The following is a 22,114-nucleotide window of genomic DNA, read 5'->3' as shown; positions in this document are numbered from 1 at the left end:
TGGAGAGTTTTCAGGGGAGACTTGTGGGCCGGGTCTCTGTTTTTCCTGTCTTTGGACCGCAGGTGCATTGAATCGGGGATATCATAGCCCTTGGTTCACGGTGTGTAGCCTTCTCTGGTCAGGCAGGATCTCTGGTCTGTTTAGTCTGTAGCTTTTAATGTAACAGGCACCCTCGAGTTCACCACCAGAAGCTGGGGCCTTCCGGATTCGCCCCCGTCGTCGCTGGGCCTCAGACCTCAGCTGTGTGCCCCCAGCTCCCTCGTTTCCAGGGGCCAACACCTGCCCTGTGTGCACCCCCAAGCCTGTGCCACGCAGGCGGTCTCCAGGGGAGCAGCTCTCCTGGCTCTCCGCCCCCCTGGTCATTGAGGGTTCCCTGTGAGCGCAGAGAACCCCGGCCTGCAGCACCGCCCGGCACTGCCCGCCCGGCGACGGGTGATGGGCCCTTCGCCCACGGCCAGCGGCCAGGCTGGGTCTCCCTGGTCTCTGGTGTGAGATGTTCCCGCTGCCCTGTTCGTGGGCTTGTCTGGGACAGGGGCGGCCGTGCTGGGGCCTCGCAGTGGGGAAGGATGAGCCGGCCTCCTGGCGAGGGGTCTGGCCACCCCCTGCCCTTCATGCCAAGCCCAGGTCCCTGGCAGCTGGACTGGAGCGCAGGGCTCTCTGGGGATACGGTCAGGGTCGTGCGTGCGCGGGTCCAGCGCTCCAAGAGGGGCTTGGGGCCCGAGTGGCCGCAGCGTCCCCCACACCTCCCCAGACCGGCTGCCGGGTGCCCAGCCCAGCTCCCCGTGACGATACCCAGCCTTGCGGTCTTACCTGTTCCGTCGCAGGGATGGGCCCGGGCTGTCAGCCTGCCCAGGTGCGTGTGAGGGAGTGATGGGGGTCCGGGCTGCCTCCCCTGCGGGGTTGCGGGTCGCCTGCCCAGCAGCTGCATGATAACCACGGGTACCTCACCCCTCTCCTGGGGGCCGTGGGGCTGGGCCTCCCGGAGCTCGGGACGGGGGCGGTGCCAGGGTGCTTGGCAGGGCTTTGTAGGTCTTCCTGTCTTCTGCGCTGAGCCAGTTGGTGGGATTCTGTTCCCTTTTGGAGTTGAGAGGCAAGGCCCTGAAGACGGCCTTGTCATCTCATGGCCTTTCCTGCTGTTGCTGAGGCCTCCTAATGGAGCTACAGGGTGGCCCAGCCTCCCCAGGAGCGATCGGAAACCCGTCCGTCTGGTTAAGCCAGGCATCCACGTCTGCTCTCCCTGAGTCCTGCCCTCCCTGGGGAATCCAGGACCAGACCTTCCGGCCTCTTGGCCGTGGGCTGGGAGGGTTCTGAAGTGGCTCCAGCCAGCGAGCAGGTGCTTTGGTGCTTTGATGCTGGTGGCCTGGCCAGGTGTGGGCACGGGGCCCCCCTGGGCAGACCAGCCCAGCTGCCCAGGGCTGAAGGATCCCAGCAGGATCGGGAGCCTGGTGCCCGCAGGCTGCCTGGGACTCTATTTCCGTGGTGTGTCCGGTTTTCCTCGAGAGGCGATCGGAGCCCCTGCGGCGCGTGGGTGAGGACATGTGGTGAGCTGTGCTCTGACGCGGGTCTGGGGGAACCCCTGAGTGAGCGCCCTCGGGTTTCTGCCGGGTTTTAATTAGGACGAAAACAAGGGCAGCTGTATTTGCAGGCTACTCTTCTGGGGACAAGTTTATAGCGAGTGGAGGTTTTTATCCGTTTTATCTGCTTTTCTAACTCGCCTCTCAGACGCAGCAGGACGAGGCGTGTTCCGATGAGTATGGTTTTTTAGCGCATTGAGGGTTTGTCAGTGGCCGTGTTTTTGCGGTCAGGCTTTGAAAATGCTAGTGAGCTGTTTGGTTCTCTTCTGCCGCGGTAGGTGGAGTCTGGGAACATGGTGTCGGGGGGAGGTGGGGCGGGGGTGGTCTCTGTCTTGCTCATTGGTTTTCGTTGCCCAAGGATTCTAGCTGACAAGATGTGGGGCCCTGTCTGTGCGCGGCCTGACGCGAGACCCTTTACGTGCCCCTGCCCTGCCTACGATGAAGCGCCGCGACACAGGCCGTGCGGGGCCGGCCGGCTGGGAGGTGGAGTCGGGTCAGGATGCCCCGAATCTAACGGATCCCCGGCAGATTGGTGGAACCTGGGGCGCTAGTCCTGTGTGGTCAGTCCTGCCCTGGGGCTGCCCAGGGCACCGGTGGAGGGGCCTGTCTGTGTGTGAGCGGTCGCATCATCAGACCCTGAGCCGTTACTTTCGTAGCTGTGCTTCCGGTTACTAAGAGCTGATGTCTCCTGGGGCCGTAACCTGCACTGTTCGGGTCTTCACTCGGTTCTCTGGAAGACGGGGCTTAAAACATGTGCACAGTCGAGCTGCCTGAAGCATCGTAGCCACGTGGGCAGGTGGTTTCCGCTACGTCTGTCCTCCCGGAGCAAGGACTTGCTCTGTTTTAATCCCCCATGCAGGAAAGCGACTGTCCAAAGGCGCTGCCCACGTTGGGCCCTCCGCTCGAGGCCGGGTCAGGAGAATCCCAGGTTCGTCTTGCTACCAGTGATGCGCTCTCCCCGTGGAATTGCCTGTAAAGTGAAGAGTTGCAGTCTCAGCTGTCAGGCTCCCGGACGGCTTGTTGTTTACAAGACGATTTGTCCCAGGGTCCTACAGATGGAAGAGCCTTTTAGCCACCGAATCATTCTTTCCAGAGCACCTCTTTTGGAAACGGGCCGTTGCACGCCTTGATTTCTCCAGGCAGGCAGCTCCGGGGGTCAGTTGAGCCCGGCACCCACCTGCCACTCACCTGTGGCAGGATATTAGGTCCCTGTGAGGGTCTCTCTGCAGGGCAGGATGGCTCAGCGCCCCCCACCCCCACCCGCGAGACCATGCTCTCTCCTGGTGCCAAGCCTCCAGCCCACGGCCCCCCACCCCCACTGAGGAGCCTGGGCCGGGGCGTAGTGTGTGTGAGACCCCGGGCCACTCTGTAGGGCACGGGCCGGGGGTGGGTGTGGGGGCCAGGCCAGGCCGGCTGTCCAGCCTGCTTCGCACGTGTGGCTGACTCTCTGTCTCTTCCCCCCACCCCCACCCTGCATCTTGGGTTATGTCTGTGGACACAGCCCCCTGCTGGTGCCCACGTTCAGCTGCCCAAAGGCTAGGGCTGGGCAGGCTGGTGGGGGTGCCCTCCGGGCACCATGTCCAAGCTGTGCCTGCAGCCCTTCCACACATCCCCGGCACAGGCCGAGGGGTCTCAGGCTCCAGTCTCGGAACTCCGCTGCTCGTGAGTTAGCGAAGTCACCAGAAAGTCTGCTTGTGTGAGATGTATCCATTGCTCTTTCCCATGTTAGAAATTAAGCTAAGAAATTTACAAATGCTGATTTATCAAAAACTGCCCACTGTAAACCCCTTACACGTTAAAATAAATAATGTATTTTTATTTTTTTAAAAAATCACTAGTTTTCCCAAAGTGGGGGAAATTAGTGAAGGGGCACTGGTGGGTTTGCAGGCCTTGACGAGGTCTGGTCAGCTGAAGACGGCTGGGTTCTCCAGTCCCCCACACCCATCACACCCCCACACCCATCAGGAGGACCAGTCTGGGAAGCACAGGGTGTCTCAGGATTGCCACTCAGCAGATCTGGCCTCCTGGGTGTCCTGAAAGGGTCTCGGGGACCCCCAGGCTCCTGGGCCACGCTCTGAGCAGCAGGAGAGAGGGGTCCCTGCCGTGCTGAGTGAGGGCTTTTTTAGCTCTTTCTCTCTTTTGTTTGAGCCCTTTCTATTTCTTTTATTTTAAAACCTTAGTTTTGAACCTCGTTGACATGGCCTGGTCCACACCTGCAGGAAGTCTGTTCAGAAGGGCTGAAGCCCCGGCTGGATCTCCCTCCCCCGTGCCCCCTCCCCTACGTAGTCCCAGGACTCAGGGGTGGGGGTGACACCCCCTCGCAAGGACCCCGCTCCGAGCCGGTAGCTGGCACACGCTGTACGAAACGGCCTTGCCGCACGTCACTTTGCAAGTGTGAGTGGGAGACACTCCTGGAAGCGGAAGTGTGAATTCACTGGAGTTTGCAGAATTGCCCTCCGCTCCACCCCCCGCTGGGGGACCCCGCCTCCCCGTGGTCTCACCCTGGCGGCTGCGTCTCCGCCAGTTTGTTCGGGAAATGGCTTCCCCGTGTAATCTTAATTTCTGTTTTTCTCTTTGTAAGTGAAGGTTAATCGGCGTTTCACGTGCTTAAGTTCTGTTTGTTATCTTTTGCTGTGGACTCTCTATATCTCTTGGCTGTTTTCCTCCAGGGCTGTTTTTCAACGTTAGACAAATTAATCTTTCATAATATGTGTTGCAAGTATTCTTCCCTGTGTTAGCGTTTATATTTAACTACTAGTGGAGGCTTCTGCCTTGTGGAAATGTGTTTTCAGGGTAATCCGTCTTCTCCTTTATCGTGTGCTGTGTGTCTTGCTTGGCAAGACCCTGTCCAGCCCCAGGTTCTGAGTACCAACCCCCCACTCCCGGCTCCTTTGCAGCCTTCCTCATTTTACACTCAAGTCTTTGGTCCATCTTGAGTTTTTTGGGGTGGGTGTGAGGTGTGGCTCCAGGCTTACCTTTCCCACGAAGCTCAGGCCACCCCATGTTCATTTGCTGAGGGCTGTGTGTCTGCCTCCAGCCTGGGAGGCCGCTTTGACCCCAGCTCAGTCTGGGCCTGCTTCTGCACGTCTGCTTCATGGCCCCGTCCAGCGTTCACGTGCTGTCACCCCACTTTTAACTCTTGACTGTAGCTGCGTGGTGTTTTGTTTATTTACTTTTTAAATCACATGTCGGCCTGCGTCCGGCCTTATTTGTGGCATGTGGGATCCTGGTTCCCTGACGGGGGATCAAGCCTGGGCCCCCTGCACTGAGGGTGTGGGGTCTTAGCCCCTGGACCACCAGGGAGGCCCCTCCGTCGTGTTTACTCCGTGTCAGGGCCAGTCTGCCAGCCTCCCTCACACGCGTGCTTGTCAGAGTTTTCCCGGCTGTTGGCTTGTTTCTCCTTATGAGCTGTAGACACGGCTTGTCTTGCTTCCTCTGAAACCTTGTCATTCTTTTCGGGGAATCACATTAGAGTCATAAGTTATTCTAGAGTTTTGTGTGCCTTCTCTTTTCTCCCTCCCTTTCTCTGTTTGCGTAAATATGGCAAAATACACACAACACATATGAGTAAAATGCAACATACGTATTGGGCGAAACATACATATGACTTAGGGGCTTCCCTGGTGGCGCAAGGGTACAGAATCTGCCTGCAAAGGAGACACAGGTTTCTTCCCTGGGTCAGGAAGATCCCCTGGAGGAGGAAAGGGCAACCCACTCCAGCATCCTTGCCTGGAGAATCCCACAGGCCGAGGAGCCTGGCGGGCTGCAGGCCACGGGGTTGCAGAGTCGGACACGACTTAGAGACGAAACGGCAGCGACGGAAGATTGGCTTACTGCTTGACAGTGCACAGTTCAGGGACTCGCCGGGCAGCCTAGCGGGTCCACCGCAGGGGCGCAGGTTCCGCCCCCGATCGGGGAACTGAGGTCTCACATGCTGCCCAGCGTCGTCAGGAGACACTAGTGAAACAGGGCGTGCGGTTCAGTGGTGCTCGGTGCGTTCACGTGGTGCTCACTGTGCAGTTAATCTTCAGAGCTTTCTCCTCTTCCCAGACCGAAACCCTGTCCCTGCTCAGCACTCACTCCCCTCGCCTGCCACAGCCCAGCCCCTGCTGTCTGCTCTCAGTCCCGGGGCTCTGCTTCCCCAGAGCCTCCTGTGAGTGGATTGCAGTCTTTCTCCTCTGTGGCCCGCTGGCCTCACCGGGCGTGCGGTCCTCGGGCCCTCTGGCTGCAGTCTGTCTGAGTGCTCCCTTCCTGCTTGAGGCTGAGTGACAGTCCCTGGTTCCTTGTTGGCAGGGACGGCGTTCGTCTATCGGTCCGAGGGCTGAGGGCCCTCGGGCCGCTTCCTCACTCTGGCTGCTGTGAGCTGGGGCGTGCCGGCGTCTGTCTGAGCTCCTGGTTTCAGTCCTTTCCCATCTGTACCCAGCTGCAGAATTGGTGGATTGTGTGGTGGTCCCGGCATTCGTTTTTTGAGGAGCTGCTGCGTGCTTTCTGTGGTCCCCGTGGCTGTGGTTTATGTATCTGGGCCTGCATGCCCCAAATCTGGGTGTTTGCTGAGAACATGGCAGACCCCCAGCCCTGCTGCTGAGCAGGCCGGGCCTCTGGGAACCTAGCTCCCTGGTCCCACCGGCAGGTCCTGGTGGGCTGGCGGGGGTGGAGCGGGGGTACCCTGGGCTCCATCATCACTCTAGAAGCTGTGACCTCCCCCTCTGAACCTTGCTTGCCCCGTCGCATTAAGAAGGGGAGGCACAGTGACGGTAGCAGCTATGCAGATGACACCACCCTTACGGCAGAAAGAGAGGAACTACAGAGCCTCGTGATGAAAGTGAAGGAGGAGAGTGAAAAAGGTGGCTTAAAACTCAGCATTCAGAAAACTAAGATCATGGCGTCCGGGCCCATCACTTCATGGCAGATAGATGGGGAAACAGTGGAAACAGTGTCAGACTTTATTTTTTGGGGTTCTGAAATCACTGCAGATGGTGACTGCAACCATGAAATTAAAAGATGCTTACTCCTTGGGGAAAAAGTTATGACCAACTTAGATAGCATATTAAAAAGCAGAGACATTACTTTGCTAACAAAGGTCCGTCTAGTTAAGGCTATGGTTTTTCCAGTGGTCATATATGGATGTGAGAGTTGGACTATAAAGAAAGCTGAGTGGTGAAGAATTGATGCTTTTGAACTGCGGTGTTGGAGAAGACTCTTGAGAGTCCCTTGGACTGCAAGGAGATCCAGCCAGTCCATCCTAAAGGAGATCAGTCCTGAATATTCTTTGGAAGGACTGATGTTGAAGCTGAAGCTCCAATACTTTGGCCACCTGATGGGAAGAACTGACTCATTTGAAAAGACCCTGCTGCTGGGAAAGATTGAAGGCGGGAGAAGAAGGGGACGACAGAGGATGAGATGGTTGGATGGCATTGCTGACTCAATGGACATGAGTTTCAGTAAACTCCAGGAGTTGGTGATGGACAGGGAGGCATGGCGTGCTGCAGTCCATGGGGTCGCAAGGAGTCGGACAGGACTGAGTTAATGAACTGAACTGTTTATTAAGCTCTCAGTCCGTGCCAGGCCCGGAGGCTGTGGGAGGATTGAGTGAGGTGGGACAGGGGAGCGTCTCTGTGCCTGTTCTCCAGAAGGTGTCTCCTAGGAAAGGGCGGGTCATGTTGGGTCATCCCGGTCCTCACCCTGCTGCAGGTGTGTCTGCACTGGTCCATGCCTGCCAGCCCTGCACCTGCCGGCCGGGTCGGGCCGCTCTCTCCCCCGCCCCCCACACCATGACCCTGAATGGACCCAAGTGCCTCGTTCATGCCCGCCCATGCCCACTGAGTCCTTCTGGCTTGTGACCCCGGGGTAATGGGGGCGCTCTGTCTGGGGGGGCCTTCCTCTGTGGCCCCGGCCCCTCCGTGGAGCTGATAGGCCGAGGCGTAGCTTGACCCCCCGCAGCGCTGCCTGCTTTGTGTCCCTGTTCCAGCCGCTCCTGGTACCCAGTAGGTGCTCATTACACGCTCCAGCAGCTTGGTCCTTCTTGTTACCCCTCACGGCCTCTGCTCCAGCCTCTGTGAGGTTTTCACTGCCCGCCAGTCACTCTCTGTTTCAAGTCTGCTCTGGGTGGAGGGCCGTGCTGGGCAGCCCCCCGCCCCCAGCACACTTGTGAGGGTCTGAGACCAGCTTGCTCCGTCCTGCACGGCTCGCTGTGTGTCAGCCCAGCTGGGAGATCGTGCGTAAGGCTGGATCGCCCACCATGCTGGGTGGTTACCTGGGCGGCAGGTGTGAAAAGGACTCAGAGGGTTTTTTCTGTGTCATTGGATGTGGATTTTACAGCGATGGTGTGAGGTGAGGGCAGCCAGCCAGGCCCCTGTGCCGTCAGGCCCTGCCCAGGGCTGGGCTCCCTTCTCGCCCAGCCCAGCAAGAAATGTGGGTTCCACCTTCCCCGCGCTGGGTGGTGTTTCAGATGCCAAAAGCCCTTTGTGGCAATGCGCTCAGTGGCCCCGCGCTGGGCCTGTTGGTATCCCAGGGCTCGGTATGCAGGTGAGTCCGGGTGAGCTCTGGGAGGACCCATGGCTTCGTCTCCAGAAAGGAAGAAGGGGCCGCAGGCCAGGGCTTTGGAGGCGCCGAGGGCCTGTCCCCGGGGGGACCGTCAGAGGCCACGTGGGTTTATGTAAAGGGGCCAGGATGTCCCTTAAAATGTACCGCTGCCACTTGCTGATTCTCTGCCAGGCTGTGTGCCAGGCCTGCCCGCTGACGTGGGGCCCGTGTGGGACCCTCGTCCTTGAGCAGAGCAGCTCTGTGGCTGGGGGCCTTCCTGGGGAGGGGCGGTGCAGACCACTGCAGGGTGCTGGGTCCAGGCAGGGGGCGGGGGCAGGGCTGGCTGCTGCTTTCCTGGGCATGTTGTCACTGTGCTGCTTGTCTTTTGCAGAGCAAGGGGCCCTGAGCATGGACGGGGGCCTCCAGTGACAGGTTATTCAGAGCTGCAGGCCGGCCCCTCTGCTTGGGTGGGATACGTGGCCCGGGGTAGGGGAGAAGACAGTGGCTCTCGACTTGAGCGTGGGGTCTTCCTGGCCCCGGGGACCCTGGAGCCAGTCCAGGCTGCTGGCTCCTCCACAGACGGTGCCTCCCTGTCACCCCTTTCCTAAAGGAGATTTGACGGTGGCGAGGTTCACGTCCGAGTGTGTGATTGGCGGGTCCATTGGAAGGGGAACCCTGGTGTTGAGTGAGGGCCTGGTCCCCTGTTAGGGGCCGGTGGGTGATGAGACCCATGTGAGAGTCCTTGTTTTGCTGGGCACTGATCACCTGGAGACCACGGGCAGCCAACCATGACCCCGTCGGGGGTCGCGTGCCTGCCACTGCCTGTTTTCCTATATGGTGTCTTATTGAGGATGTCCCTTGTGGTCCAGTGGTTAAGGCTCTGCTCCTTTGCTGCCGGGGGCCCAGGTTCAATCCCTGGTTGGGGAACTGAGATCCCACAAAAGCCACAGAGAAAGATGGCCTTCTTGGCCCAGAGCCACAGCTGCTTTGCACTACAACACAAAGGGAGAGCTTGTGATGGGAGGCTTGTGGCCGCCATGCCCGAGACGCATACCGCCTGGCTTCCTGGGCTTGCACCTTCAGTCCGGCAGCATTGTAGGCCGTGGAGCCTCTGGAGGAGAGCTGGTTCGCGGACAGCTGCGGGCCGGAGCCCCTCTCTGCTCCCTGGGGCTGGGCTTCGGTGCTGGCAGGAAGTCAGGATGAAACTGGGAATCCAGACGGTGTTTCCTTCCAGCTGGAAGCATCTCCTCTGTTCTGGATGCTGAGGGCAGTGGGGAGACTTGGAAGCAGAGTGCTTTCCCCAGAAATGAGTGCTTCAGTGCGTTTCCTATTGCTGAGTTTGTTTATACACCACACGTTTATATAAACCTAAGCTTTAGATTTTCCTCTTTGCTTTGTTTGGGTTAAACAGCTGTGTGGCCAGTGCTGGGCTGCCTGCCCACTCAGTGTCCTAGGCAGACGGGCCGGGGGCTCTCATATGGCATGAGGTTGAAGACTGGAGTGTTACCCAGTGGCCCCGGGGACCCAAGGGGGCTGGGAAGGTGATGAGCAGGGCGTGAGGACAGTGTGCCCACCCAGCCTCCCTGCCAGTGGCCCTGCAATTGGGGGTCCCCTCCAGAGGCTTGGGTCCGGTGTGTTCTGTTGGGAACCTCACCCATATGAACGAGGTGGTCTGGGTCCTGCTTCCCAAGGGTGGCCTTTCCCCATGGACTGTACAGTCCATGGGATTCTCCAGGCCAGAATCCTGGAGTGGGCAGCCTTTCCTTCTCCCGCGGATCTTCCAGACCCAGGAATCAAACCGGGGTCTCCCGCACTGCAGGCTGAATCTTTACCCGTTGAGCCACCGGGGAAGCCCCTTGGTCGGCTCAGGGACTCTCAGTTTGACCTCTGCCCCTGAGCTGTGCCAGGGAAGCAGGAGGGCCTGTGGGGGCATGGTGTTCCCCGAGCCCTGCTCCTTTGTGGCCCCAACAGCTCGAGGTGACGGAGGGTCAGGGCGGCGGCGTGTTGGAGCCGCTCACGTGGGCCTGCAGAAGGCTGCCTGTGAAGGTGTCAGGAACTCTGTGAGCTGGCCACTAGTGAAATGAGAGTGTGTGAACTCAGGTAAATTCCATCGGAAGCAGAGGGGTTGAGTGGTCGAAGGTGCTCCCTCCGGGATTGTGTGACCGGGTTACCATCCTGAGGCGGTTGGCGTCTCTGGGGTCTGGACGGTGGGAGTCGCCTGGGTGGTCCCTGGGCAGCGCGGCCCACCACGTGCTCACTGGCTCCCGGACGCCCCTTTGGGGCGGCATGAAGGACGCCACAAGGGAAGCAGTCACAGCGCTGAAATGGGGACACGCCCCCCGGCAGGGCCTCGACTCCCTTTGCGTTGACTGTTCGGACTTGGGAAGGCAACGGAGTGATGCTGGTTCTCGGGTGGAGGTTGAGGCGTGGCATCCGCACCCTCCCGTTGGAAAGTGACCGCTTGCTTCCGCGAGGACGTCTCTCGCATCCTGGACCAGCGAGTCGGCTTCTAATGCATGGCCTCCCTTCCCATCTCGGTTTGTCCTGTGGACATAGACACGCATGTCCAGCAACCGACGTTCATGCTGGAACCACACTCGGTTGGTCGCGGTCCTGGTTGACCGGGCCGGGGTGGATTTCAGCAAGAATCGGTGAACCCGTCCTCTGGGCGTCGCTTGTTTTTACGGAGTTCCCAGTGAAGAGTGTTGCTTGTAAAGGTGCAGCACACACCTTAGTCACCGAGATGAGAACGTTTGTGCGTCTACGCCCAGAGGTCCTGGGGGCGGGCGTGTCGCTAGGGCCTGCACGGTCCCAGCTCACAGAGGAGGGGGTAGCAGCTCACCCCGAACCACCCCCCCAGCCCTCCTGCTCTTCCCGCCTGGCTCTCCCGGGCCCCTGTGGCCCCGGTGGGGTCACAGAGCCAGCAGGACCCAGGCAGCTCTCCTGTTACAGCGCACAACACTCCACTCCTGGCGTGGGGAGCTCTGGCCCGACTGTGTAGGAGGAAAAGCCGCTGAAGAATTCCACCTCCTCCTGGAGAACCTCCCAGGCTGTTGGAACCTTGGACTTAAGCGCCCTAAGCGTTCCTGGATTTGGGCAGCGCGTGATTCCCCTTGAGGGCAGAGTCCACGGTCTTGCCGTGAGTCCCCTGTAGCTGGGCGGCTCTGAGCGGGCAGGCCTGGCCCTCCTGGCACCCAGGACCCAGTCGTGGGGGCCCTGCCTTGTGCCCCATGGGGGTCCCTTTCCCCCTCACTGAACGGCCAGCCCGTGCCAGCCCTGCTGGGACGGACCTGGCGCTTATGGGACCTGCCCTCGGGCATGTGTTCTAACCACTGGGGCTGGGGGACAAATCCTAAACCAGGGAGCTAGCCTGGACCAGACGGGCAGGCGGAATTTGGGGTGGGGGGATGTTCTCGGAGCAGAAGGAGCCAGTATGGGGACGCCCTAGACAGGGAGGTGCTGGGCCCTGCGGTAACCAGTGTGGCGGTCAGAGGACCCCCGAGGGGCCAGCAGGGCTGAAGCCCAGTGTCGGGGAGCAGGCAGAGCCCCAGGAGGGGTCTCAGCGAGTCGCTGCAGACTGTATTGGTGTGTGGGCCAGACCCAGCTCAGGGGAGGGTGGGGAGGAGCACAGCTGTGGGGCTCGGCTTGGAGGGGGCGCCCCCAGCTTGGAGATGAGGGCCTCCAGATTGGAGATGGGACCCCAGCTTGGGGGGGGGCCCTGGCTTGGAAGTGGGGGCCTCTGGCTTAGAGGTGGGAGGCCCTGTCTTAGAGATGACCCCCTGGCTTGGAGGTGGGGGCCCCCGGCTTGCAGGTGGGGAGCTCTGGCTTGGGGGGCTGGGCTCGCTGTAATGGCCACGGTCACGTGGTCAGGAGCTTCTTCCGGGTTTGACTTGAGCGGCTCGTGTTCCGGTGTCATTGGGGGGAGATCCACGGAGGCTCCCACTACTGATGAACCTCCTCACACAGTAGGTCAGCAGCCAGAGTCTAGCCATGGGAGGGTGGTGGGCAGGGAGTCAGCTGAGCATCTGAGTGTTCGGGGCCCTGCCAGCGGAGGCGTGTATCTGGGTGAGGGGGGTGGCTGCCCTGCCAGCCTCGAGGTTGGGGGAACCCATGGGCCTTCAGTGGGAGTTAGCGTCGAGCTCTGCGTGGGCGGGGGGTGTGGTCACCATGCCTCCCGGATCGCGGGCATCCAGACTGCTCCGAGGATCACCCAGCATGGGCCCCCCGGGCTGGCTGGAGCTGCATGCAGGTTGGGGTCCCAGGGGCTTGTCTTGCAGGGCTGTGGGCCTCTGGGGCGCCTTCCTGGAGGATGGAGTCCTGGCAGAGGGCCGGCCGGTTGGCTGGGGCTGGCCTTGCTCAACATCTGTGACTCCGGGAATAGTTTAGGACAAGGGTTGCTGCATTTGGGGAAACAGACATCGTTTATCCTGGGGTCAGCGGAAGAGCCGGCAGGTGACTGGAGGGTGACGCCAGGCCCCGGCCGAGCTGGCTGGCTGAGCGTGGCTGGGGCGGCAAGGAGCACGGCTGGGGCCTGGGACGCGGCGCACGTGGGGCTGGGAACCACTTTTTTCTGAGTCTCAGGCTGGTGGGGGAACTAACGTCCTTTGTGGTTTCCAAGTCCAGTGTTCCACAGACAGTGCGGCCTTTGTGTGTCCAGGAGCCATTCAGCGCGTTTCCAGAGCAGCGTGCTTTGTGTCCCGGGGCCAGCGCTGGCCTCGCTCCGGCGTCCCGAGGCCCCGCAGCGCAGTGGGCACCGCCCCGAGCAGGGGGTGGCGGCCGGGCCCCAGCGCCAGGCACCCCCTTGCCCTGCCGCACCATGTCTCTCCATCCTGCCTCCGCGGCTGCAGGGCCTGGCAGGTGTCGCAGCTCCGAGCGTCTGCTTCTGCGTGGAGGTACGAGGCGGTGCTCCTCAGGACCTTCAGGGGCTGGGGCGCCATGTCCCGCTCTGAGGGCGGCTGTGCTGAGAAGGCCGGGCGTGCAGGCAGCTGGCTGGGGGCCTGTGGGTGCCCGGAGGGCCCATCTGTGGACACAGGCTTCCTCCCTGTGGGCCCTGGGGAGTGCGGAGTGGGTGTACGGGGAAAGAGAGCTGGTGCATCGGGGTCGGGGGGCAGCTGGGGCGGGGTGGGACGCGTGGCAGGAAGGAGCAGAGCGGTTTGCGGAGACGGCGTCAGTGACGCTGGCATTGTGGGGAAGCCTTGCTCTGGGTCATGCTTCGTGCCTGGCTGGCTCCGGCTCCCCTCTCGCTGGCCGTGGACTACGGCCGTGCCAGTCTCGCGTCATCATCTCAGAGCTGGGGAGGACTGAGGTGAGATGGTCCTGGGGTGGGATGGGCTACCCCTCAGCCTTGGGGGTGTGGGCGACGGGCAGAGCGCCCCTCCCAGCCCAGACCCGCCTTGTTGGGGTGGTCAGGTGTCCTGGCACCTGGTCTTGGTCCAGCGGCTGTGTGAACCCAAGGGCGTAGAGGCAGGGTGGTGGGGACCCCTGCCTTCCCTGAGGGCGGATGTGAGCAGGTTGGGGTGAGCTGGCGATGCAAGGAGAGACCCCGCTGGGTGGAGTGGGGGGCGCGTGGGCTGGGCACCTGTGAGTGGCGTCCTGGTGGTGGCGGGGCGGACCCTCGGCGCCCTGTCCCCGTCCCCGGGTGGCCTCCTCATTTGCTTGCTGAGTCTGGAGGGAAGGCGGCCCGGCCTGCGGGGCGGGAAGTCCCGACGACCAGTGAGGAGGGAGGCTTGGCTGCGGGGGCCACCCCCCCACCCACCGTCTGCCCTGCTTCTGTCCGATGCTGGGCGAGGAGGGCTCCCCCTGGGTCTCTTTGAAAATGGAAAAAAAGGAGGTTTTACCTGGTGGCGCTTCCCATCCCGTTTGCTCTTATTTTTCAAAATAGAAAAGCAATTGGACAGGGCCTGTGGAGAGAAGTTTTGCAGCCTCTCAGGAGCTCCACCCAGGGTCCCGTGTCATTTGTGGGGATGCAGACGCCTGTTGTCCGTGACGGTCACCTCGGGCAGCAGCATAGGTCACCACTCTGAGGCTCCCGGGGATGTCTGTGCGCCCCGCGTGGCGCCTGAGCTCCCAGCTGGCCACGGTGCACCCAGACATGCGCCCCGTGTCAGATCTGCCCTGGGACGCCATCTCCAGATGGGGACCCGCTGGTCCCCAGGGTGTTGGTGTCCCTGCTTCCTGCGGCCTCGGCCACATCGCTGGCCTTGTTGCCTTCCTGGTGAAGTTAGAGGTTTCTGCACGGGTACTGGGTGACCCCTGTTGCGGAGATTTCTCCTCTGCTCGGCGTGGTGGGGGGGGTTTGCACGTCTGTGCACCAAGGTCCTCCAGTCTTTACCAGTTCGTGCAGGTTGTCTCACAGCAGAGATACGAGTTCACACATACCCGCTCTGCTCCACGCCTCTCCTGTTTCACTGCGTTTTTTAAACAAACATCAGCTTACTTCTGTCTGGTTGACTGAGTTTTTTTTTTTTTAACTTAGATTTTTTTTTTCCCCCAGTCTCTTAATGTAGACCATCACTCCCCCTCTTTAGGAACATAAGTCTCTCTCTTTTTTTTCTAAGTTTACTTAACCTTTTAGTTCATCTGGAGTTCACAGCTCCATGGGATAGCTTCCGGGATGGCTGGCCCCCTGCCCCCATCCTGCTGGATCGGGCTACACCAGGCCAGCTCAGGGTTGCAGAGCCCGAGAAACCCCTGTCCCAGGGGCACCTCAAGCCCCGCCCCCGACGGGCACGGCCTCAGCTGTTCGTGGAGACCAGAGCTGGCCCCAGCTCCTCCTGACCCGGCTCTCGCGGGCGCCCACTGCTCGCAGGCTTTGTCATTTTGAGTGATGATGCCGGGGGCGGGGGCGGCCCTTGGAGGGCGGGGCAGGCATGCAGGGCTGCAGCCCAGCACCCTGGGCGGTGCTTTACCAAGGTCTAACGGCTCCAAGTCCACACCATCCAAAACAGGAAGGGCTTCTCCCTGCCGTTGTGGTTCTGCATGGACTGTCCCCACTGGGGCGGTTTGGGGTGGATCCCGCCCTGCTCCCTTGCTTCCTGCCCACCCTGCAGGAAATCGCCGAGCTGTTTTTTGGGTCCAGGCTGAGTGTCGGTGCCTGGGCGTCATCTTGAGTTCTTGGGATCATCTGGCTGGATTGGTTCTCATTCCCATTGGTATTCATTCTGTTTCAGAGGTGGAAGCTGGGGCTCAGAACAGTGGGAAGTGGAGGGCTTGAGCCTGGGCTCATTCAGAGCCCCTGCCCCGTGGGGAACTGGGGCCTCTTGCAGACCTTGGGGGCCGAGGAGCTGTGTGATGGGGGCTGGGGCCATGGGCTTCAGTGTGAGGTTGGCTGGGCATGCAGAAGGCTGCCTGCACCCCACCCCTGGGCTTTCCTTGGGTTGGGTCAGAGATGTGGGGAGCTGGTGCCCCACTGCACATCCGCCCCTGGTGTGCCTGCCCGCTTGACATACACGTCTCCTCCGTGCCAACACACATCACCCCCTCCCCCTCCACCCAGCATGACCCCACACCCGGCCTTTGCCGCCCTCGCTCCAGGCTGGGGGGATTCTGTACCTGCAGGCTGGGGGCTGTGCCGGGAAGACCTCTGGGACCCAGCGAGGCTGAGCTCTTCCTGAGCTGAGTCAGGGCACCCAGGCGGGTAGGAAGGGGTTTCGGGCCGATGGGGCAGCCTGGCTGTGTGCCTGGGAGCGGGGCCAGGCGTAGCGAGGGTCAGGGGTCAGAGGGACTCTGACACCCAGAGCCCCAGCGTTCTAGCGGCTGTCCCAGGCATGCACGTGGCTATGCTTCCTGACGGGTTGTGGGAGCTCAGGAGGGTCAGCCCTCCGCCCTTCTTCCCGCAGTGCCCCCGCCCCAGCGGGGTCAGCGGCTCCCCTGCAGCTCCAGGCTGCCTCCTCTCGGTGCTGGGTCCCACTGAGAGACAGGGCTCCCTTCTCCCCTGTGGGGTGCAGAGGGCTCAGTGGCAGGGGCCTGAGCTCAGTGACCAGCCCAGCTGGGTGGGGGTGACCGAGGCCCCAGCCTCACGGGTCTGTGGGTCCCTGAGTAGCAGGCCTGGCTGCTCCCCGAGGGCAGGGCCGGGTGGCGGCCCTAGGCTGGGGCCTGGAGCTGTCTAGGGGATGGCGTGTCGGCAGGCGGCCGGCCGGTGACTGACCGTGTGACCTTGCCCCCCACTGCTGTCCTGCAGGGACCCCGAGCGTCATGTTAAGGTGAAGCAGAGAGGCTCAGTGCTGAACATGCTAAGGAAGCTGGACAAAATCAGGTTCAGAGGTCACAAGAGAGATGACTTCCTTGATCTAGCCGAGTCTCCGAATGCCTCGGACACCGAATGCGGAGACGAGATTCCCCTGAAGATCCCTCGGACCTCGCCCCGGGACAGCGAGGAGCTCAGGGATCCTGTGAGTACTGAGTGTGCCCCCGACCCCGGCCACGTGGCCCAGGCCGCGGGGCCCCTCGCTGGGATGCTGGCATCCCCATCCTCGGGTGCCAAGCCCAGCGTGGCCTTGGGTGGACCGTGACCTTCCCAGCCGGTCACACCCAGACAGGGCTGCTCCCTATCTCTCCCCACCACCCCCAGCCTCCCTGGTGGGGGCTCGTGATCAGATTCAGGGTAGTTTGTCTGGCAGTGGATTTCTTTTCCTTCCTTGGTTTTTGGGTGATTGGGAAACTTTTCATGCAGAAGTGATGCCAGGGCCCCAGCCTGACGCCCGGGAGTCTGACGTAGGGGCTCACAGGGCGATGTCTGGGAGCCGTTGGCCCGGCCCGAGGGCAGCACCTTCGGGCACCTGGCCATCCCAGGGTGCGTGTCACCTCCCTGGCAGCTGCCCAAGCCCAGGCTGGGCCTCGGGAGCCCAGATGGGCCAGTGGCCCCTGTGGGCTGGTCATGGACGCCCTGTCTGTGGCTAGCAAATCTCCTCGGTGGGGCTCGGCGGCTCTGGTTCTGAGCAGGCCCTGCTGACTTCTGGAAGCTTCTGTTTGGTCAGCAGGCAGGCAGCTGGTGGGGCAGGCTCCCCCAGCCCCCTCCCAGCCAGGGGTGATGGCTGGCTCCCCGCTGTGGGTACAGCTGTCTGCACCTCCCCATCGTCAGTGAAGAAGCCTGGAGTCCCCCTGCCCCACCAGCTGTGGACGACCCCGCCCACGTGGACCCAGGGCTGGTGGCCCCGCGGTTCTACCCTGAGCACCTGAGCTAGGCTTTCCTTGCAGGCATGGCTGTGAGCGCCCACTTGCTGGCCCTGTGTATTATTAATGCTTCATAATAGAACAGGGATGGGCTTGCTTGCTTCTGGTGGCAGTGAATAATTTATGGGCACTGCCTTCTCTAAGAGCCGGCATCCGATCAGGCGGGCTGGAGCTGTGGAGCTCCGAGGGCAGTGCCCTGCCTGGGCATGGCCTCTGTTCCCTTCAAAGTGGACAGCTGTCCCTCCCGCCCCCGGGTCGGGGGTGGGCCGGGGCCTCACTTGCTGTGTCTCCTGGTAGGCTGGCAGCATCTACTGGGTGGGACGCCATGGGGGTCACAGGCCTGTCCTGGGAAGGGGGCGCCCCCTCTGGCGGTGGGACCAGCCGGCCGGTGAGGGCCCAGAGCGGGGTGAGCCCGGGGCTGTGAGTACAGGTGACCCTCCAGTCCACCTCCCCAGTCCCGAGGGGCTCTCTCTCTCTCTTTCTCAGCGGGAGGCGGGCCAGCATCCCACAGCGGGCCACGGTGTCCCCGTCACCGCTGCCCCGGGGCCCTGGGTCACTCCCGCGAGCCTCATGCCCACGCAGCCTGTGCCACCGCTGCCATGCGGGCAGGTCATGTGTCGTCCTGGTAGAGGTAACCAGCACCTCCCGCGGGTGCGCCCCGTGACCTCTGCTGTCCCCCGAGGGGCCTCGGCTCTAAGCCGGCCACAGCTGTGTGATCCCAGTCTCCCTCAGACCTGGGGGCCCCTGAAGGGATCTGAAAGCTCTGGGACAAGTTCCAAATGGGCTAAGTTCCAACCGCTTGGAGACCGACCCGCGTTTCAGCTCTCTGAGGACGCGGGCTCACGCGCCAGGGGCCACCGTGCCCGCCTCGGTGGGGATGTTGCTGACATGGTGGACCCGGCATCCGGACCCGTGTAGGACGACCTTCCCAGGCCGGCCTCTGCCCTCCACCCTCCGCCCTCTGCCCTGGCGCCACTGTCTTGTCCGCCGAGGCCAGGGATGGGCAGGGCAGGGGCATGGTCGTCTGCAAGGCGAGTGGGTGAGCAGGGCGGAGAGGGGCCCTGCCTTTCGCCTGCTGCCCAGCCCTCCTGTGCCCACCCCTGCCAGGCCCACGGGGTGGGCAGATGAAGCCGGCCTGGCCCCTGCTGTCTGGGAGCTCGTGCTGCGGTAGCCAGAGCAGCTGACGGTCCAGGAGGTCAGGGGCCGGCACAGGGCAGCCCTGGGTGAGTCTCAGTGTCTGCTTCTCCCTCCTGGGCTGTGGCCCTGGGCGAGATGAAAGCGTGCGGGAGCCGGTCATGCACCCTGTCCAGGCTGGGTGTCCCCTTCCTCCCCTACCCCGTTTTGGGAGGGACCCGGAGTCAGATGGCCCTGTTGCATGGTGGGGTGCAGTTGTGGGGTGACCAGGGGAATTTCCAGGATGCCCCAGGCAGGCCTGGCCGCGCCAATAGATGCGCCCCTTGCCAGTGGGCAGCGGCGACCTGTAACCAGAGCCTGCCCTGAGCCTGGCGGGACAGCGGGGGTGGCTTTGATGAGCCACCGTGGGCCAGGACAGGGCCCTGTTTGGAGTTCACTGCCCTTGGAACCTGGCGCGTGGATGCTCCCTCCCTGGAGTCCTGTTCCTGTGGCTCCCCGGGCGCCAGCCTGGCCCCCCAGGCAGGAGGGCACCAGGCCCCGTGGCCGGGCCACCCTCCTGGGAGGGCACCACACAGGCCAGGACAGGTTTCCAGAGTTCCTGCCCTCTGTGGTCTGAGAGCTGTGCTGTGACCCATCCGGAGGCTTAGCGGCACACTTGTGGTTTTAGTTTGTCTTTTCTGGATGTTGGCCTCCCTGGGGCTCCGAGCATGTCTGCTTCGCCCGAGATGTCCCTTCCCCGGCAGGTGAAACTGAGGTGAACTGACGCAGGGTCTAACACGGGGCCAGTGCCTTCCTAGGCCGGGGGGCTCTGGGAAGCGGCCTTTCCAGACCGCGGGGACCTCGAGGTGCCAGGTGATGAGAGAACCAGATGACATGGACCCAGGGTGCTTCCAGGTAGCTCTGAGCTCTTTCTTGGGGTTCTCCTTCTAGGCTGGTCCAGGGACCCTCATCATGGCTGCAGGAGTCCAGGACTTCAACCGGACAGAGTTTGATCGCTTAAATGAGATCAAAGGTCACCTGGAAATCGCCTTATTGGAAAAACACTTCTTACGTGAGTACCTGCTGTGGGCTTGGGAGGTGGGGGCAGCAGGCAGAGGGGACAGTCTTGCAGGAGTACAGCCGGGTCACACAGGGGTTACAGAGGGTGCTGTCAGGCTGGCAGTGGGGACAGGCGTGGCCCCACGTGGACGTCCCCATACGGCCCTCGCCTCCCGAGTCTGAATCCCGTCTGCGTGGCTGCGACGCCTTTACTTTCTAGGATAGATGAGGGGAAGGAGTAAAATGTCCCTGGAAATTCTCATCATCTCGGAGTCTGGTGCACCGCTGTGGTTAATCAGAATCCATCAGAGGTTTTCTTATCATTTCAGAGTCTGGCGCACTGCTGTGGTTAATCAGAATCCATCAGAGGTTTTGGGCGGGGGGAGTCTGAAATCTCCTGTCCTGTGTAGTCTGCTCATCGAGGAGCAGGCGGGCCTGGGTACCTGGTGGTTTTGGCCTCTGGGCAGTGATGGAAGTAGAGACGGTCCCTGAAAGGCCTCCTCCTTCCAGAGCCGACCCCACGTGATGCCTTGCGTTTGCTCCCCTCTCCACCCTCTGTCCTCCTTTACAGACGAGGAACCAGAGGCTCCGGAGCCGAGGGCAGTGGCTCTCCTGGTGGGTTAAGTCCTCTGACTAGTGAGGGAGTTAATCCAGGCAGACTCACCCTGAAGCCCACGCACGTGGCAGGCTGTTTTCGCGGCTGACACCAGCGTGGGGCTGACGCTTTTAGGGGGAGAACCACAGAGGGAGAGGGAGTTAGCTTCGCCCCGTGTGCCCAGAGCCCACACATCCGAGTCACGAGCAGAGCCGCCTGGGCGCCGGGCAGAGGGAGTGTGCAGGGCGGGGCGCCTCCCTGCCAGGTCCTGCCCAGCCGGGGTCCCTCTGACGGGTGGGCCGGGCACGGGTGCCCTCGCCCTCTGTCCCCACACGCCCTCTCCCATGTTTGTGCTCAGCGTGGTCTGAGCTCCAGCCGTGGGCACCCTGGCTCCGCAGCCCGAGTCACCCGTGCTGCCTGCGGGACCCCTGGCTGGCACACGCCCCGGGGGAAGGCTGGGGGCTGGGCCCGCCCTCTCCCCCCAGGAGGTGGGCCGCGTGGCCCTCACTGCCTCTCTGTGCACTGTCCTGCCACCCAGCTGCCGCCCCGTCTTCCCCCAGGCCCCCTTCCTGGTCAGTGCCTGCCTGGGCACTCACGTGCGTACAGGGCCTGGACTCCGTCTGTGTGCCTGCCTGCACTCCACCGGCCTGCGCTCGCCCACCCGCAGGGTCTGAGCCCCAGGTCTGAGCGCTCGGTCTCCCTGGGAGTCTGAGGTTGTGGCTGGGGAGACGGGGCCAGGCGGGGTCCGCGGGTGCTGCGGACCAAGAGGGGCCCGCCCTGTGCGGTCTTGTCCCTGTGACCTTGGTCCGTGCTGAGCTCCCCCAGCATGGCCGCACGAACGGAGGGGCAGCCAGGCCGTCTGTCCAGGGCGGAGCGGGCCTGCCACGTGGTGGCTGTGCTGGGCGGCTCCGGTGAGCGTCTGTGGGCAATGCTTTGTGTAGTTGCCTTTCGTGGGTCCAGCGGAGGAACCAGCAGAGCCAGGTGCTCCCCAAGGCAGGGAGGGTCTGTGAGCATCCGCCTGGGAGGTGGGCCGCCTGCTGGGGTAGGGGCAGCGAGACGCCTCCAGGAGAAGGGTGGGGGTGGGCGCAGAACGGCTGTGGCCCCCAGGGAGGCCCGTATGGGGCTGAAGAGGCCTCCTGGCCCCGGATCGGCTTGCTCGGGCCGGCCCTGTGCTCTGTCCCGAGTGTTTTATCAACAGGGCGAAACGCTGGGTAGCTCGTGTCTTGAAAGTGCAGAGCTCTACTTTGACGGCCTGGGGTAATGACAATGGGCGTTTTTAAAAATAATCGTTTCCTTGGCTGCACTGGGCCTTCGTTGCCTTGTGTGGGCTTTCCCGAGTGGTGGCGAGCAGGGCCTCTCTGGTCACGGTGTGTGGGAGGTCTTGCTGCAGTGGCGTCTCTTGCTTGGAGCACAGGGGCTCAGCAGTTGCAGGGCACGGCGTGCCAGATCTCAGCTCCCATCCAGGGATCAAACCCCTGCCCCTTGCGGAGTTCTAACTGGACTGCCAGGGAAAACCCTGACTATGTTTTAAAAACGAGTCAGGGCTTCCCTGGTGGCGCAGACAGTAAAGAATCCTCCTGCAATGCGGGAGACCTGGGTTTGACCCCTGGGTCAGGAAGATCCCCTGGAGAAGGGCATGGCAACCCACCCCAGTGTTCTTGGCTGTCGAATCCCCATGGACAGAGGAACCTGGTGGGTTCCCCACAGTCCATGGGGTTGCAAAAGGTCAGACATGACAGCGACTAAGCACAGCCTTGCGTCACAACTAAAAAATCAAGTTTTCCTTGAATAGCATCAGATATTCCAACTTAGGCTCAAACTTCCCCAGTTGTCTGGTCATTTTTAGGGCAATTCTCTGAAATCACACAGGGTCTGTAAGCTGTGGTTCATAGGTGTATCTTGCCCACCCTGGACCTTGCTCAGGGCATCCCCACGGTCCCAGCATGTGAGCCAGTGTGTCCTCTGTCCCTTGGTGGGGGTGGGGTGGTCTTGGGGAAGGCCCCCTCCTTGGTGGGGGTGGGGGTGATCTTGCAGAAGGCCCCCTCGTCGGTGGGGGTGGGTGGGGGTGATCTTGGGGAAG

General features: G+C 62.1%; 1 protein-coding gene across 5 annotated transcripts in view; it reads left to right on the top strand.

Moving 5' to 3' along the window:
• The window catches only part of GRAMD4 (GRAM domain containing 4), a 63,561-nt gene that overhangs the window by 13,432 nt on the left and 28,015 nt on the right, over nt 1–22,114 (top strand). For 3 of the 5 annotated variants that reach the window (XM_040234529.1, XM_040234530.1, XM_040234532.1), the window contains exons 2-3: nt 16,276–16,486; nt 19,332–19,452. In XM_040234529.1, coding sequence (XP_040090463.1) covers nt 16,276–16,486; nt 19,332–19,452 — 332 coding nt within the window. Of the gene's footprint in view, nt 1–15,123; nt 15,268–16,275; nt 16,487–18,987; nt 19,156–19,331; nt 19,453–22,114 lie in introns of those variants that run through there. The other 2 variants (XM_040234531.1, XM_040234533.1) reach the window with 2 other exon arrangements.

This window comes from Oryx dammah, unplaced genomic scaffold, assembly GCF_014754425.2.
Source record: "Oryx dammah isolate SB20612 unplaced genomic scaffold, SCBI_Odam_1.1 HiC_scaffold_29, whole genome shotgun sequence".
Classification (NCBI taxonomy): Eukaryota; Metazoa; Chordata; class Mammalia; order Artiodactyla; family Bovidae; genus Oryx; species Oryx dammah.
This window is presented reverse-complemented; position numbering and strand designations above follow the sequence as displayed.